Below are 19,160 nucleotides of genomic sequence, written 5' to 3'. Positions count from 1 at the left end.
GACTCATTGTGATGTTGGTAGATGAAGGAATATAATGTGCAGAATCACATGGATCGAAAGGTATTGATCATCAGCTGAGGACCCTCAGGTCCATTGACTGCAGTAACATTTTACCCTGGGGCCAATGTTTTGCACTGTGTCCAGCCCACTACGGTGGTTCTGATGTCATATAGAGTGGGCAATTTGAAACAGATCCCCAGGTATCATGGAGAGGCAGTATAATCTAAATGGCTCTATTTTGAGGGGGCTGCAAGAGCAGAGGGAACTGGGGGCATATTCACAAATCTTTGAAAGTGGCAGGGCAAGTTGATCAGGCGGTTAAGAAAGCGTATGGGTTTCTTGGCTTTGTAAATAGGGGTATTGAATACAAAAACAAGGAAGTTATGCTAAACCTTTACAAATCTCTGGTAAGGCCTCAGCGGGAGTATTGTGTACAATTCTGGACACCACACTTTAGGAAGGGTGTCAAGGCCATGGAGAGGGTACAGAGGAGGTTTACCAGGGTGATCCCAGGGATGAGGGATTTCAGTTATGTGGAGAGATTGGAGAATCTGGGACTGTTCTCCTTGGAGCAGAGAAGGTTAAGGGGAGATTTAAAAAGAGGTATTCAGAATTATGAGGGGTTTTGATAGGGCAAGTAGGGAGAAACTGTTCCCTCCGGCAAGTGGGTCGGTAACCAGAGGTCATAGATATAAAATAATTAGCAAAAGAACTAGAGGGGGAAACGAGGAGACATTTCGTGTCACAGAGAGTTGTTAAGACCAGGAACGCACTACCAGGGTGGTGGAAGCAGATTCCAAAGGCAATTGGATATGCCCTTGAAGAGGATCAATTTGCAGGGTTATGGGGGTGGGACTAAATTGGACAGCTCTTTCAAAGAGTCGGCACGATGGGCCGAATGGCCTCCTTCTGTGCTGTAAGATTCTCTCTGACAATCATTGAGTGTCCAAGGTTAGCCAGTCAAGTTTTTTAAATTCATTCTTGGGATATGGGCATTGCTGGCAAGGCCAGCATTTATTGCCCATCCCTCGTCTCCCTGAGAAGGTGGTGGTGAGCCGCCTTCCTCTTGAACCGCCACCGTCAGTATGGTGAAGGTACACCCACAGTGCTGTTCAGGAGGGAGTTCCAGGATTTTGACTCCGTGATGATGAAGGAACGGCGATATGTATCCATGTCAGGATGGTGTGTGACTTGGAGGTGGTGGTGTTCCCATGTACCTGCTGCCCTTGTCTTTCTAGGTGGTGGTCACGGGTTTGGGAGATGCTGTCAAAGAAGCCTTGGCGAGTTGGTGCTGTGCATGCTGAGGATAGTACACACTGCAGCCACGTCGGCACATTGCTGGAGGGAGTGGATAATATCCTCCTCCCTCCCATCCCTAAGATATTGGTCCCTCCCTGGGATAAAGGATGAATTATTAATCTGTGAGCCTGCCAATGAGTGAAGGCAGGTTATTGCAATGTGGGCAGCTCAATCCTGTCCTCACTGGTTGCCCACACACACTTCCCAACGAGAGTCAGTACAACCAGCAGGAGCAGAAACTCGCACCAGAGTTCCCCTCCCTATACCAGCACAGACCACGATCGAACCTGGAATTTAGTGTCTTTATGTGGCTCAGTTACAGGGTATGATCTAATCGAGGGGTTTAGATAGCTTATACATTCACAATAGTGGATACCCAGCCGAGAGATACAGACTGGAATCAAGTAGAGGGGTTTGGATAGTTTATACTGTATGTATACATATATATAAAAAAATCTTACATCTGCATACATCCTGTTTACAAAACCTTACTTCCTGTTGTCGCGCTTTGCGTTAACTTTTTATTACATGTCCCTCCGGTGGCATCAATGTAGCCTCAGCTTTGCTCCTCAGTCTGTAATGCACAGGAACTCCCGAGCTCCAACCAACTCTCCTCCTCTGCCTCCGAATTGCTGCGAAGCTTTGTTCTCGCTTCCAATAATAATATAAAATCAAAGTATTATATTAAAGCAAGGACAGAATGTACCACTTCAAAATGAGGATTGAATTGCATTGGCCCACCCTGGTCCAATTATCCCCCGGCTTCCAACTTCATTTTACCCAAGATTTGGTCTTAGATCGCCATGCGCAATGTCACAGAGGATTAACGAGTATATTAAAACCACCCAAGCCTCTCGATTAGATTCCAGCCTGTAACTCAATCCCAGGTATCCGTTATTCTATATAAAAACCACCTGAACACCTCGATTAGATCCCAGCCTGTACCTCACCCCCAGGTATTTGTGACAAATATTCTGGTTGCTGTCTCTTTAAATCAGAGACAGGACAAGAGTTTTAAAGGAGACACTCACGTAGGCTCAGCCTACTTTGTTAAATATGCTGTGAAGTTTGTCGCGGTTTTACTGGTCACTGGCTTAAGGAGTCAAATATAAATTCAAATATATATACAGACTTTGTGATTGGTTGAGCTTTTTTTTTTGAATGAGGCTGGCAGTTATGAATTTATAGCAAGCTGTAGTTATTATAAATTCCGATGTCCACATTTATAATGGACACTGCCTATGCTTCTACTGGCAGAAGGGTGCAATTACAGCGTGACACGTTGACATAGGACATCAGAATTTATAATAGAAAAAGATAACAGGAAGTATGCACGGACATAAGATTTTAAAATATAGTTACAAATATGTGTACACCCGGGACTGAGTTACAGACTGGAATCTAATCGAGGGGTTTGGGTGGTTTATATATAGAATAAAAAATAATGGATAACTGGAGTGAGTTACAGGCTGGAATCTAATCAAGGAGTTTGGGTGGTTTATAGAATAATGGATATCCAGGAGTGAGTTGCAAGTCGGAATCTAATCGAGGGGTTTGGGTGATTTATATATAGAATAATGGAGATCTGGGAGTTACAGACTGGAATCTAATCAAGGGGTTCAGGTGATTTATATATAGAATAATGGAGATCCGGGAGTTACAGACTGGAATCTAATCGAGGGGTTCGGGTGATTTATATATAGAATAATGGAGATCCGGGAGTTACAGACTGGAATCTAATCGAGGGGTTCGGGTGATTTATATATAGAATAATGGAGATCCGGGAGTTACAGACTGGAATCTAATCGAGGGGTTTGGATGGTTTATGCGTAATGTGCAGTGTGCATTTAGTGAATTAAAATCACTGTGTCTGATACACAATCTGCTGGAAACATAAGTTACAGAGACACCTCTTTACCAAAACATTTATTATAAACGCATCGCTAGAAAGGAGAGCCCTGTCACCCATGTGACTTATACAATACTGCACATATACAAACAGATTCCAGGGTCATCACCGACACTGCTGGGCTCAGTGTTACATAGACAACCAGAGCGCTCAGACACATTTCAATCATTTCAGCTGGAGCGCTGCAGAATTTCTTTAATTCCAGGAGCCGCCCAAAGCTGATTGAAGGTGCTGCTGGGCTCAGTTAACCTTTGACCACGACTATAGGTGTGCCAGGTTTGATCAGCGCTTCTGCTCGTGTTGTTTCTTTGAAGCAGTCAGTGTGAATGAGAAGGCAGCGAGGAACAGGAAGAATACAAACTTCTTTTTGGATGTAGAGAAGATCTCGTTCAATGTCTGTTCCATATCAGGGTGGTGCTACTCCAGAGAGGCCTGTGGAGTAGGGCCAAGTCAATTCATATAAACTAGAAACAATCAGCTCTTTTTTTAATCAGGAGCTGGAAAGGCTCAAAAACCAAACAATTCTCAATAGTCTGGTCAAACACTAAGACAAAAGAACACACAGTGACTGACAACTGGGCATGTCACTGTTTGGAGCTGCTGAACTTGGTGACCAGCTGCCAGTGGTTTGGTTGTGTGATTACCAGATGGTATCTCCCTCTCTCTCCTGCTACAGGTTAGGGGTGGCCTGTAGTCAGTGCTCTGCTCCGTTCGGTCTACTCGGACGTCCAGAGCTTGAAGGTCCGGTCGTAAGAACATGTGGCAATCAGCTGACCGTTCGGAGAGATGTCCAGTCCCATCACTTTGCCCTCGTGCCCAGCCATTGTTTTGAGAGGTGACCACCCAGGGTGCGTCCAAATCTTTGCTGTGTTGTCATAGGCACCGGTCAGCAGGTAGTGTCCGTCTGTGGCTGCGGGGAGACATAAACCGGCTGTCTGTTACACGACAGGAGATTTGGAGAGCAATAAAAGGGAGGGCATTTCAGAGATCGAAGTGGAATGAAAACGGTGTGCCCAGGAGCTGGGTGCTGCCGTGGGTCACCACACCACATCACCTTCTCACCTGCGGCACCTCGTTACCTTGCTGTCTGTAATGGCCATACATGGAATGAGATTGGACGTCTCAACACATAAGGAACATAACTCCACAGCACCAAAACGGTAATCACGATCACAGGGGCTATAACGAGTGGCTGGTATGGGAGTGGCAGGGTTGCCATGGTGCTGTAGCAGGTCTCGCACTGAGGTTGCCGGGCCAGGGGTGCGGGCGGAAGTACTGTGTCAATTTGGGATCCCCGATAAACAGAGTGCATCGCATTTTGTAAATCAAAACTACTCCCCCACCACCCCCCCACCAGCAAACAGAACCAACGAGTGCTCAGTGAGCAGAACAGACCCAGGGGTGACCTGCCAACGGTTGCCAGTGTGAACACAGTGAGGGGAAACTGTACGGCGAGCTCGGGCTTGGCACTGGGACCAGGGATCTGTAGAAGCCCCACACGACGTCAAGCACAATCCCAGGCTGAGCGTTTATCAGAGAGCAATCTTTAGTATTGAAAATGAACCCCTCTCTTCACCCCCCCACCCCGCTCCGAGAAGGAATGATTGCAGGGTGGGTCAGAGCCCTTGCCTCACAGACTGGGTCTGAAGCACCGCCTCAGCTGCTGCCCTACCTCGAGTACTGCTCAGTGTTTCACCTTCTCACCACTTTGACGTTAGACGGAGTAGCTCGCAGAAGCAGAATGGTGCAAAACACCAGACACAAGACCTCAGATTCTCCAGGTGAACTGTCTCACTATTGAGACTGGACAACCTGCAGCGGGTAGTCCTCGTTCTAGGCCAGTACCGGATCAACTAATTCATAGAGCACAGGAGGAGGCCATTCAGCTATCCAATTAGTCCCATCCCCCTGCTCTTTCCGCGTAACACTGCAAATTTTTCCTTTTCAATTATTTAGCCAATTCCTTTTTGAAAGTTATTATTGATTCTGCATCCACCGCCCTTTCAGGCAGTGCAATCCAGATCACAACTCACTGCGTAAAAAAATCCTCATCTCCCCCCTGGTTCTTTTGTCAATTATCTTAATTCTGTGTTCTCTGGTTACCGACCCTCCTGCCAGAGGAAACAGTTTCTCCTTATTTTCTCTATCAAAACACCTCATAACTTTGAACACCTCTATTAAATCTGTCCCTAACCTTCTCCGCTCTAAGGAGAGCAATCACATAACTGGGTTCCTGCTGCGTGTGATACCTACGCTGAAACTTGACCGCTGACAAGAGGTTCTGGTGCGCTGGGATGGTGTAAATGCATTTCCGCTGTCGAAGGTCCCAAACTTTGCAGGTGTTATCACCACTTCCAGTCGCTGCGTGATATCTAAAAACAACATCAACACGGTTGTTGTAAGACTTGACAATGAGAAATTGACAACCAGCTCATCATTGAGTTCAGGGAGACACGTCAGCATTCAAGCCTGGTAAGCCGAAGGTCCCTGTGTTACAATGCCAAAAGCATAGGGTTAACATATCACCTGACTCTCACTGGCCACGTACACGATGGCGTCCAGGCTGTAGTGCGGTACACGGAAGTAACACATAAAGGAGTTGGTAGAATATCAAAGGAGGACAGCAAGTTCAGCGTCACTTCATGATATAGGAAGAATATCAGCAACTGTACACATTACAGGGGGACTGACAGGCGCTGCACGTATTACAGGAGGACTGTCGGGCGCTGTACGTATTACAGGAGGACTGTCGGGCTCTGTACACATTACAGGGGGACCGACGGGCTCTGTACACATTACAGGGGGAACGACGGGCTCTGTACACATTACAGGGGGACCGACAGGCTCTGTACACATTACAGGGGGAACGACAGGCTCTGTACACATTACAGGGGGAACGACAGGCTCTGTACACATTACAGGGGGACGACAGGCTCTGTACACATTACAGGGGGACCGACAGGCTCTGTGCACATTACAGGGGGACCGACAAGCTCTGTACACATTACAGGGGGAACGACAGGCTCTGTACACATTACAGGGGGAACGACAGGCTCTGTACACATTACAGGGGGAACGACAGGCTCTGTACACATTACAGGGGGAACGACGGGCTCTGTACACATTACAGGGGGAACGACGGGTTCTGTACACATTACAGGGGGACCGACAGGCTCTGTACACATTACAGGGGGAACGACGGGCTCTGTACACATTACAGGGGGACCGACAGGCTCTGTACACATTACAGGGGGAACGACGGGCTCTGTACACATTACAGGGGGACCGACAGGCTCTGTACACATTACAGGGGGAACGACGGGCTCTGTGCACATTACAGGGGGAACGACAGGCTCTGTACACATTACAGGGGGAACGACGGGCTCTGTACACATTACAAGGGGACCGACAGGCTCTGTACACATTACAAGGGGACCGACAGGCTCTGTACACATTACAAGGGGACCGACAGGCTCTGTACACATTACAGGGGGAACGACGGGCTCTGTACACATTACAGGGGGAACGACGGGTTCTGTACACATTACAGGGGGACCGACAGGCTCTGTACACATTACAGGGGGAACGACGGGCTCTGTACACATTACAGGGGGAACGACGGGCTCTGTACACATTACAGGGGGACCGACAGGCTCTGTACACATTACAGGGGGAACGACGGGCTCTGTACACATTACAGGGGGACCGACAGGCTCTGTACACATTACAGGGGGAACGACGGGCTCTGTGCACATTACAGGGGGAACGACAGGCTCTGTACACATTACAGGGGGAACGACGGGCTCTGTACACATTACAAGGGGACCGACAGGCTCTGTACACATTACAAGGGGACCGACAGGCTCTGTACACATTACAGGGGGACCGACAGGCTCTGTGCACATTACAGGGGGAACGACGGGCTCTGTACACATTACAAGGGGACCGACAGGCTCTGTACACATTACAAGGGGACCGACAGGCTCTGTACACATTACAGGGGGACCGACAGGCTCTGTACACATTACAAGGGGACCGACAGGCTCTGTACACATTACAGGGGGACCGACAGGCTCTGTGCACATTACAGGGGGACCGACAGGCTCTGTGCACATTACAGGGGGAACGACGGGCTCTGTACACATTACAAGGGGACCGACAGGCTCTGTACACATTACAGGGGGACCGACAGGCTCTGTGTACATTACAGGGGGAACGACTGGCTCTGTGCACATTACAGGGGGAACGACAGGCTCTGTACACATTACAGGGGGAACGACAGGCTCTGTGCACATTACAGGGGGAACGACGGGCTCTGTGCACATTACAGGGGGAACGACAGGCTCTGTACACATTACAGGGGGAACGACGGGCTCTGTGCACATTACAGGGGGAACGACGGGCTCTGTACACATTACAGGGGGAACGACGGGCTCTGTACACATTACAGGGGGAATGACGGGCTCTGTGCACATTACAAGGGGACCGACAGGCTCTGTACACATTACAAGGGGACCGACAGGCTCTGTACACATTACAGGGGGACCGACAGGCTCTGTACACATTACAGGGGGACCGACAGGCTCTGTACACATTACAGGGGGACCGACAGGCTCTGTGCACATTACAGGGGGACCGACAGGCTCTGTACACATTACAGGGGGAACGACGGGCTCTGTGCACATTACAGGGGGAACGACGGGCTCTGTACACATTACAGGGGGAACGACGGGCTCTGTGCACATTACAGGGGGAACGACGGGGTCTGAACGCCTCTGTACATATCACTGGGGCACCACACACGCACACGCACACACGCATTCTTTCATTTTTTGTGAATCATCTGCCCTCTACATACCGAATGTAGACCAGGCTTCAACCTAGCGTGCTACCTCTAATACCGAGGGGTGCGTACATAGAAATATATACAACACAGGAACAGGCCATTCACCCAACCAGACCGTCTTGGCACCTACCCTCCACGTGAGTAAGTAGTTCTAATCAACTATCCAACCTAATCTGGAATTTTAATATAGCTTCTGCCTTGACCATGAAGGCTGGAAGTGAAGTCCACAACTGTGTGTGAAGAAGTTTCTCCTGCCCTCAGTTCTAAATCGCTTGCATTTATGGCCCCTCCACTACTGGAAACTGTCTGCTTCTATCTAACCTGTCCCACCCTTTTATAATTTTAAACACTTCTATCATATCACCCTAAAATCTGCATTGTGCTAAGGAAAGACCACCCAATTTTCCAAGTCTTTCTTGGTATTTGTATTCCCTCATACCAGGCAGCATTCTAGTGAATCCGCATTGTGCCCCCTCTAAAGCCTCAATATCCTTCCAATAGTGTGGAGCCCAATACTCCCAGTACTCTAACTAAGGTCTTATTGAGGTTTTATATCAGATCCTCAATACCTCGTCTTTTCTATTCTATACCTCTTGTGATTAAAAAAATAGCAAATTTAACAGCTGTATCAACCTGAGGTGCTGCCTTTAATGTCCTGTGAACCTGTTCCCCAATTCCCTCTGCTCTTCCACAGCCCCGAGCCTACTTCCATTCACAGTATCATTACTGCTGGTATTTTTTTTTACCAGAATGCATCACCTCACAATTACTGGCATTGAATTCCATCGGCCACTTTTTAGCCCATTCCCCCGTCTCATCAACATCCTTTTGCAGTTTTCTGACCTTCTAAGGAATTAACTGCACCTCTTAATTTGGTATAATTTGAAAATTTCAACATCACGTCTAGTCCTATATAAAAATCATTGATGTACACAGTGAACTGAAGTGGCCCCAGAACTGAACCCAAAGGGGCACCACCAACCACTCTGGAAAAACTGTCCTTAACCTACTCTCTGATTTCTCTCTTCTAACCAATTTTTAATCCAGTTTGCTACCCCCATCCCTAATTCCATACCCCGTAATCTTCTCCAGTAATCTCCCGTGTGATACCTTGTCGAAGGCTTTCCTAAAGTCCATGCACACTTGTCTTACCCATTGGGAGAGAAGCTGATCCCATAGATTTCCTTCAGGTGTCCCTCCAGGAACATGATGCATCGACCCGTCCGTAAATCCCACAGTCGCCCAAAGGCATCCAGGCCACTGGTCAGAGGGAGAAACACTCAGCATTAGTCACAGTAACGACAAGTCCCGAGATGCAGCCAACTCAGGCAAGACCAACCAAATCCCTTCACCTCTGTCTGAGGTTGGTCTTTAACCTTATTATTCTCCTCAGTCAGGACATCACTGATGCCCCCTCACCTCCCCATCCGGAGCTCTGGAGATGGGACCCTGATTTTCCCAATACGGGTGTAATTCACCCACTGGCATCCAAGGCAGCTGTTTAGGCTGGAGCTGGTATTTGAGTCTTCCTGTTGGGAATTGAACACTTTAGCACTGCTGTTGTTTATCAGGTTGCGCCTTCATTCCCCATGCATGTCAATCACTTAGAGGTAGACTAAATGGCCCAGAAATTCGGGTCTCCACAGGTGAGTACGCGCTGGGTACTCATGCGTAGGCCCAACGAAAGTGCCGGTTTCGTGCATGCATTGCACATGCGCGGGAAACCGGAACTTCCGTTCCCTTAAAGGAAGGGGTTCACAGGTCGAACACGTGCGCCGGAGAGGCAGCGCGTAGGCCTGGTTTTTTTTTTTATATACAGGTTTCTCCGGGAGGGTAAGTCTCCAGCAACTACGCTTATAAAAAGCAGTTACAAGGCCTGCTTTTAACAAGGTAAGTGGTGAATTAAGTAAAATTAAAACATTTTTTCCACAGGTTTATTATTTTTAAATACTTTAAAGAAAGGTAAGTTTATTTTTAGCCCCGTTAGAAAATAAAATAATTTTTTTCAAAAATTTAAATTATTGTTTAAAATAGTTATTTCATGTAATTTATAGTTTATTTAAAAAATGTGATTTTTTAAAAATTTATTTGAAGATTTAGTGATGTTTTGGGGCTTATAGTATTTATAGGTTTGACAGCTCTTCCTGTCAAACTTATGAATGAAGCATTCCCTGCTACCATTGGCTCTCCATGGCCCACGTGATCCCAGGGGATGCATCGAACTAACTGCGCCCCTGGGATACGCAAGCACTGCGCGCCGGCAGTTGGAACAGGCCCAGGATCGCAATTCCACGGGGGCCTACAGCACAACGGCCGGCGCGCTAGGTAAGTGCAGGTCGGAGGCTTGCACCTGCGGGAAGCCCCCGACCCGAATTTCTGGGCCATTGGTCTTTAACAAACTGTCAACACTGTTCTTGCCAGCTCTACAGATTACACCCAATAGCCACTTCCGTGGACAGACTCGAACATGCCCCCATTCCTCACCCACATCCCATACCCGCAGATTGGGGTTTCATCGTCGCTGGGTCAAAATCCTGGAACTCCTTACTTAACAGCACTGTGGGAGCACCTTCACCACACAGACTGCAGCGGTTCAAGGCGGCAACTCACCACCACCTTCTCAAGGGCAATTAGGGATGGGCAATAAATGCTGGCCTTGCCAGCAACGCCCACATCCCATAAATTGCTTTAAAAAAAGTTCACTGCAGTACTGTACTTTTCTTTTTAAACAGATCCATTATTTGGATAGGATTCACCCAGAAGTGGGAGCTGTGCGGTACAGAAGGGAGATGTTCCATTTAAACAAGTGGAAGGTTAATCAGACGGGCTTTGTCATGGCGGGCGACCCTCCCTCCCCGACTTTACACTCTGAACCCTAGCCAGGAGATCTTTAACACTCGGGCAGTAAAGACTAAAATCTACCCCGTTTTCTATATATTGTCCTTTCACCATTAGCATCTGGGTTCAAAGCCAAGGCTGATTGAACAAAAGTTATTCTTGCTCTGCTGCCCGCAAGATTCCTACGTTACAATAGTGACTACACTTCAAAAGTACTTCCTTTTTCCGCAACCGAGGATTCCCCTCTACCGTGGTTGACACTGCCCTCGACCGTGTCAGTTCTATCTCCCGCACTTCTGCCCTCACCCCTGCCCCTCCCTCACGGAACCACGATAGGGTTCCCCCTTGTCCTCACCTTTCACCCCACCAGCCTCCACATTCAACAGATCATCCTCCGGCATTTCTGCTACCTCCAAAGTGATCCCACCACCAAACGTATCTTCCCCTCCCCTCCCCTTTCAGCATTCCGCAGGGACCGCTCCCTCCGAGACACCCTAGTCCACTCCTCTATCACCCCAAACAGCCCTTCCCCTTCGCCTGGCACCTTCCCGTGCAAGCGGAGGAGATGTAACACCTGCCCCTATACCTCCCCCCTCCCCACTGTCCAGGGCCCCAAACACCCCTTCCAGGTGAAACAGCGATTTACTTGTACTTCTTGCAATCTAGTATACTGTATTCGCTGCTCACGATGTGGTCTCCTCTACATTGGGGAGACCAAACGCAGATTGGGTGACGGCTTTGCGGAACACCTCCGTTCAGTCCGTAAGGGAGACCCCGAGCTTCCGGTCGCCTGTCATTTTAATTCACCGCTCCATTCCCACTCGGACCTCACCGTCCTTGGCCTCTTCTATTGTTCCACGGAAGCTCAACATAAACTCGAGGAACAGCACCTCATCTTCCGATTAGGCACTCTGCAGCCTTCCAGACTCAATATCAAGTTCAACAATTTCAGATCATAACCTCGGCCCCTATTTCATTTTTTCTTGTAATTTTTCCACTCCTTTCCCCCCTCCTCCCCTTTCCTTTTGTTTCTCTCTCACACCTGGCAGCTATCTCTTGCCCTGCCAGTACACTTTACACCTAATCTCAGCCTATTACCATCTCGTCTAGCTTCTAATACCTTTTATTGTCTCTTTTTTTACTTCTTTTGTTTCTTTTATTCTTTTGTCCGATCGCAGCCCTGCCTCCGATCTATCTTTTCTTTCCAGTTTTGAAGAAGGGTTCGACCCGAAACGTCAACTCAAATTTCTGTCCACGGATGTTGCCTGACCTGCTGAGTTTTTCCAGCATTTTCTGTTGTTATTTCAAAAGTACTTCATTGGCTGTGAAGCACTTTGGGACGTCCTGAGGTCGTGAAAAGTGTTATATAAATGCAAGTCTGTTGTTCTTTCTTTAATTGGGACAGTCTCACTGAATCCCTAGAGGGTGCGAACCTACAGTTCAAAAGTGTCAGAATTTAAGCACTAAATCACAATCTGAGAAGTCACAAGGACAGCTGATGTGGGATACAGAAATGTCTCAGTGGTACAGCTGCCGGATCTTCTAAGGTTGAATCAAGGCCGAGGGTCTTTACTCTGCCTCTTGCCTGCCGTATCCCTATACTGTCCGATGCTGATCAAGAGCAGCGCAGAGTACCTGAGAGCACACTCAAAAAGCAGCACAAGTTGCTCTGTAGATGAGGCACAAACAGGAAAAAGATGTTCAACCTGTTTGGCTCAACCGTTGTTTAGCTCCTCCGTCGGCCCACACAGACATTATCTATTGCTGCACTAATGCCCAGCCCATTTCCTTCTGTTCCAATCTGTCTATTTCAGAACCCATTACCCAGCTCAGCATGTACTGCACTTAGTGACACTTTTTTTTGTTAGATTCTATTTATACAACTACACAAACCCTCGATTGTAACTGAATTCCTTGGGAACAAATGCATGTATAGAATCAAAGAATCTTACAGCACAGGAGGCGGCCATTTGGCCCATCGTGCCTGTGCCGGCTCTTTCCAATTAGTCCCACTCCCCCGCTCTTTCCCCATAGTCATACAAATTTTTCCTTGTCAAATAGATATCCAATTCCCTTTTGACAGTTACTATTGCATCTGCTTCCACCGCCCTTTCAGCCAGTGCATTCCAGATCAGAACAATTCGCTGCGTAAAAAAAACTCATTTCCCCTCTGGATTTTTTCCCCCAATTACCTTAAATCTGTGTCCTCTGGTTACCGACCCTTCTGCCAGTGGAAACAGTTTCTCCTTATCGACTCCAACAGAATCCTTCATAATTTTGAACAGCACTATTGACGCTCCCTTTAACCTTCTCTGCTCTAAAGAGGACAATACCAGCTTCTCTAGTCTCTCCACATAACTGAAGTCACTCATCCCTGGTATTCTGGTAAATCTCCTCCGCACCCTCTCCTCGGCCTTGACATCCTTTTTAAAGTGTAATGTTCAGAATTGGACACAATACTCCAGCTGAGGCCTAACCTGTGATTTATAAAGGTTTAGCACAACTTCCTTGCACAATTTCTATGCTTCTGTTTATAAAGCCAAGGATCCAGTATGGGTTTTGTTTAAAGACAGTTTTATAATTTGTCCTGTCACTGTCAAAGATTTGTGTATGTGAACCCCCAGGTCTCTGTTCCTGCGCCCCCTTTAAAATTGTACCATTTAGTTTATCTCACCTCTCCTCACTCTTCCTTCCAAAATGCATCACTTCACACTTCTCTGCATTGAATTTCATCTGCCCATTTCACCAGTCTGTCTATGTCCACCTGAAGTTTGTTACCATACCTTTCCCTGTTTACTACACTGCTTCACCAATGCCTTTTAGGGAAGGAAGCCTGCCGTCCTTACCCGGTCTGGGCCTATATGTGACTCCAGTCCCACACCAACATGGTTGACTCTTTACAGCCCTCTGAAGTGGTCCAGCAAGCCACTATGCATCAACTTGCTACCAGCAGTTCCAGAAGGCAGCCCAGCACCACCACCTCAGGGCGACGAGGGAGGGGCAATAAATGCCGGCCTTGCCGGTGATGTCCACATCCCGAGAACGTTCAATTGCCCATCCGAGACACAGCCTTCCTCAAGCACAGTTTCACCTTGATCGGCAGCCCATCTACCACCTTAAACATTCACTCCCTCCACCACTGGCGTACCGTGGCTGCAGTGTGTACCATCTACAAGATGCACTGCAGCAACTCGCCAAGGCTTCTTCAGCAGCACCTCCCAAACCCACGACCTCTACCACCTAGAAGGACAAGGGCAGCAGGCGCATGGGAACACCACCACCTCCAAGTTCCCCTCCAAGTTACACGCCATCCTGACTTGCAAATAGATCGCCGTTCCTTAATCATCGCAGGGTCAAAATCCTGGAACTCCCACCCTAACAGCACTGTGGGAGTACCTTCACCACACGGACTGCAGCGGTTCAAGAAGGCGGCTCACCACCACCTTCTCAAGGGCAATTAGGGATGGGCAATAAATGCTGGCCTTGCCAGCGATGCCCACCTCCCAGGAACGAATAAAAAAACACAGCAATGAATGTACTCTCTCCAAAAACAAGATACTGAAACTTAAAATCTCAAACTTTTAGATTAATCAACATAAAGTTGTGCAAATAACCTACTCCAAGAGTGAAGGTGAACTTGTTGCCGTGCGGAAATGGTGAGAGGTGAAGTGCTGAGGAGCGGTTCACAATGAGCCTCTTGCACACACTGGTCGCGGGGAGGACCATCTGACCAATACAGCTCCTGGACCATGCAAATACTTTTCAAACAGACAGTTCCCAACTGAATTCCCGGTCTTGCCCTTCCATATCTGCAAGGGAAATATTCTCTTGCACATGGAGATTGAAGGAATGAATGAATGAATGAGGGGAAAACCTGGGCCTTTACTGCAGTAAAATGTTATCAGTGCACAAAGGATGCCTGTAATGAGAACTCGCCGCTCAGATTATGCAGTTAACAGCAATTAATAGAATAGCTGTAGACAGATTATTTGGGATTTTCAGTTGCTGCTAGTTTGAGGGGGTTCGTTCCCATGTGTACGCAGGACGTGTCCAGACTCACCCAGTTCCCACCAGCGAGCCGTCACGGTGGAAGGCAATGTCGTAGACACCCTTGCTGTGTCCTTCCTGGTGCAGGATTTCCTCCTGAGCTTCCAGATCCCAGAGTCGCCAGGAGTGGTCATAACTAAAGAGCAGAAACAGCAATCAAACTCTCACCATAGAAACATCCTTACCTGCAACCATCTGTTACCATAGAAACTGCATTTTACCTGCAACCATCTGTTACCATGAAAATTACATCTTACATCTTACCTGCAAACATCATGAAATAAGGAAACAGTCATGTGACATGGCAGAATGTACACGCCACCAGTGAGTGCGTTAAGAGACGCGCGCACGGGCAGAGAGGCGCGCGCACGGGCAGAGAGAGGAGAAAAGGGAACACTAACACAAGAGCATGAAAGCCCTGCAGAGTGCACACACCACCAGTGAGTAGGTGAAACAAAACGGTGAGAATAGAGCAGCCCAGAGATGTAGGGGACAGCATGTGGTAGAAGTGACAACAAAGCCAAACCTTGTGTATTTGAATTCCAGCAACCACAGCAGATCATGAAACACAAACAACCTTCAGTTTGTTTTTAAGTATTCATATTTTAATGTAACATTTGCATTCCCTGTTAATTCAAGTAACATTTATATTTGCTGTTACTTACCATGTGGTGCCCAGAAATCTGCCCGACGGATGCCACGCCACTCGAGCGACTCGCATTGTGTGCCCTTCAATGTCGGCTATTGGCTCATCGCTGCAAAAGATCATTGACAGCTCAGACACGTGGGGTAAGCGCTTTAAAGACAGACTTACACTTACATAGCACTTTTCACCTTCAGGACATCCCAAAGCACTTTACAGCCAATTAAGTACTTTTGAAGTGTAGTCACTGTGGTAATATAGGAAACGCGGCAGCCTATTTGCGCACAGCAAGGTCCCACAAACAGCAATGAAATAAATTACTATTCTGCTTTCGTGATGTTGGTTGAGGGGATAATTATTGGCCAAGGCACCAGGGAGAACTCCCCTCCTTCCCTTTGAATAGTGCCACAGCATCTTTTACGTCCACCCAAGAGGGCAGATGGGGCCTCAGTTTAATGTCTCATCTGAAAGACAGCACCTCTGACAGTGCAGCACTCCCTCAGTATTGCACTGGAGTGTCAACCTGGATTGTGTTCAATTCTCTGAAGTGGAGCTTGAACCCACAACCTTCAGGCTTGGAGGCGAGAGAGTGAGCCAAGGCTGGCACTTAGGTCAGTGGTGGCACTGTGGCGGAAACATGCTTTGTGTAAACAGAGCGACGGGCTGGGGACTAGAAACCCTCAACAAAGCCCTGCGTTCCACAGCAGTTGGAATCAACATACTCAAATGTAAGGGGTTAGTTCTAGACTTCAATTGCTGTGGTTGCAATGTCAGACTCGAGAGTGAAGTGTTACCCAGGTCTTGACAGTGCACCGTGTCATTTATAAATAAGATCTTTTACAATAACTGACCCACAGTCTAACAGTTTCCCCAAACATGTCTTTATCGAGTATAAATTCACCGCGTCCATTCATCACCACTTCATCCTGCCCCCGTTCTAATATTAAACCTAGCAGAGACTGCACTGCAGCCGGTATTGGGTTAATGCTGTAAGCTATATTGAATCTGTCAAACGAAACATTAACAGGTAGTTCGCATCTCACAGCTTTACAGCAGAACCCTCAGTCACTTTTACCCATTTAACAAATGATTATATACAGTCGCTAAACAAGTGGAGCCTCGAGTGACTGTGGGAATGAGACGCACGAAACGAGCTGAGCATCCCAGAGCGAGGTGGGGGAGCGGAGCATCCTTGGGGGGGGGGGGGGGGGAGGGGGGTAGAGAAGAGTGGAGCATCCCAGAATTTGGGGGAGGGGGAAAAGAGAGCAGAGCATCCTAATGCAAGATTCCAATGCAAGCAGCCAGATGGCTGAAAAAAAGAGAGCTGTATGTTTTATGTTAATATTTCAGAGGAATAGCCAGATGCTAGAAACGTGTCTCTGTCATATTGAATGCGAACTGTAAACTGCTATCCACATTGCAGTGTTTGGCACTGACCATAGCTCAGTAATTCATAGGTCATTAAGCAAAATCCAGGTACAGCTGAGATACTGCATTGCACTTAAGCTCTGATGATCTAGACTCGGTCGGTTAATAATACAGGATGAAGTAATTCTCAGCGCCTAACCTTGTGATGGTATTAATTGCGTTATCATAGATGCTGTTAAACAAGAATTTTTTTAAATCACATTTATAAAATAAAGTAATGCTCGTTAACAGAGCTTTGTGTCTGACTTCATCTGTTGAGAGAGTCAGATCCACGGATGTTGCCTGACTTGCTGAGTTTTTCCAGCATTTTCTGTTGTTATTTTGGAGACTCACACTCCGTGTTGTACTGAATTCCAGTTGCGTTCGGTTTGTGTAAATGGGGGCCGCTATTGGATCTAGTGATCAGTTTAGAGATTGAGGTACACCGATCTACTTTTATATTATTGATTGCAAACACGCCTTTTCACCATCGCACGTGTGGGGAGTTGACACCGGATTGAATCAGTAATATTTCGTATCATTGTCTAGTAAGATATAGGGACCCCAAACCGAACCTTTGCACAGGGCCCCCCCACGCAGGGCAAACTCCGTCCGTGTGTGTGACTGGCAACATAATTTCAACTGTGTTAAGTTAAACGATTGAACGATGAGTCAAGTTTACCATTAGACATGGATGGCAAATTCCAATCCAGTTCTCGGATATGAAAGTTCAGTAAAAAGGAAAAGACTGATCTGATTAATGTGGATTATATCGTTTACAGATTTAGTTATTTAAAAATTGAAAAGTCATGAAGATCACCCTCTGCAAACACTCCAATTTAAAGTTTTGCGTATTTAATGCCACAGCAGAGCTTATGGAATGGAATCTTGCATCAGTCAGTAATTCAGGAACAAGATGCCTTGGGGGAATCAGCTTTGTGCTTCCATAGTTGTTTCAAAAGACATTTTAAACCCATCACGCTCGCCTCAGATCCCTTTTCTCCTCGCCACGATTCTAAATGCAAGTTCCACCCCTGCCCTCTAATCATCACAAACCTTTCCAGGTTCCAGAGCTTCACCGAGCCGTCAGCTGCACACGACGCCATGTTACAGTCCTTTTCATCCAGTGAGATGGTGGCCTGGGGATGAAATACAATGGCGCCCACGTTTGTGCTGTGACCTGGCAAGACAGAAAATCCAGTCAGCAATCGCCTTAACTCCAGAGGTCAGGACACCCCCTCAGCAAGCCCTCTCTAGTCAGAGGCCAGCTCAGTGTCGCTGATTCTGGCCTAGCTCTACTCAGTCCAGTTCCCAGCTCTCTGGAGCAGGCCCAGCTCGGTTTGGTTACAGCAGAGTTCACAGGTGCTCTGAGGCTGGTTCAGCTCTACTCAAAAGCCCAGCTAACAGAGTCCTTGAGCTTAGCCCATCTCAGATTTCAGAACACTAAAAAGGGCAAGAAATGATCACGCTAAATAGGTCTGATAGCTTATTAGGTAAATGCACCAAGCAAAGTTTCCACTCCTGGCTATTGCACAGCAACCTCAACTGGGAAGTGTGTCGGAGGGCATGGGCTGCAGACAGAATCTGAGCTTAGATGTGATTGCCTCCACAGCCAAACAGCTGGTAAAACTTGCTTTCCCTGCTCACACGTGAAGTGCAGCCACTTGGACGAGGTACAGGAGGGCCATCAGGTCCCAGACCCCGAGTCACTGACATCAAGAAAGGACAGAATGGAAGGGAATGGGAGAAAGCGGAAACTAAGAGATCGCTTGTTCATTCCTAAACTGGTGACTGGAAGGGTTATCTGGTTTGTAAATAAAGAAATCAAACGGAATTAAATAAACAAAGACAGACTGTTTACAACTTTTTGGGTGCTGCTAAATGGATGAAAACAGCTCATCTGGCTTACTTCTGCCAATAAGCCGAACAAGGGTGCAAACATGGCCATACAATGGTCACTCTGCCCCAGCCTGCTGTGGGGTTGGGTGGTGTGGAACGCACTTCTTCTGCCCTCTTAATGGTGCTGTGGAGGTCAGTTTAAAGTTCATTTGTTGCACAGGGTTCCTGAAGGGTAACAAAAGAGACACAGTACCTACAGGCCTATTAGTCTTACTTCCATCCAGTGTGAAATAATGCAATTGATCATCAGGAGTAAACCTGAGAATTATCTT

The 19,160-nt window shown here is 47.5% G+C and overlaps 1 protein-coding gene across 3 annotated transcripts in view; it reads right to left on the bottom strand.

Annotated features, from left to right (window-relative positions):
• Window positions 1-3,212: 3,212 nt before the first annotated feature.
• prpf4 (pre-mRNA splicing tri-snRNP complex factor PRPF4) overlaps window positions 3,213-19,160 on the bottom strand; it is a 43,959-nt gene continuing 28,011 nt past the window's right edge. For all 3 annotated transcript variants that reach the window (XM_085965888.1, XM_085965889.1, XM_085965890.1), the window contains 6 exons: window positions 18,046-18,169; window positions 15,605-15,694; window positions 14,953-15,075; window positions 9,207-9,314; window positions 5,462-5,580; window positions 3,213-4,118 (listed from right to left, as the gene is read on the bottom strand). In XM_085965888.1, coding sequence (XP_085822014.1) covers window positions 3,925-4,118; window positions 5,462-5,580; window positions 9,207-9,314; window positions 14,953-15,075; window positions 15,605-15,694; window positions 18,046-18,169 — 758 coding nt within the window. In that variant the 3' untranslated portion in view covers window positions 3,213-3,924. The remainder of the gene's footprint in view (window positions 4,119-5,461; window positions 5,581-9,206; window positions 9,315-14,952; window positions 15,076-15,604; window positions 15,695-18,045; window positions 18,170-19,160) is intronic.

This window comes from Somniosus microcephalus, chromosome 23 (assembly GCF_052327205.1).
Source record: "Somniosus microcephalus isolate GS21.2 chromosome 23, FLI_Smic_1.0, whole genome shotgun sequence".
Lineage (NCBI taxonomy): Eukaryota > Metazoa > Chordata > Chondrichthyes > Squaliformes > Somniosidae > Somniosus > Somniosus microcephalus.
This window is presented reverse-complemented; position numbering and strand designations above follow the sequence as displayed.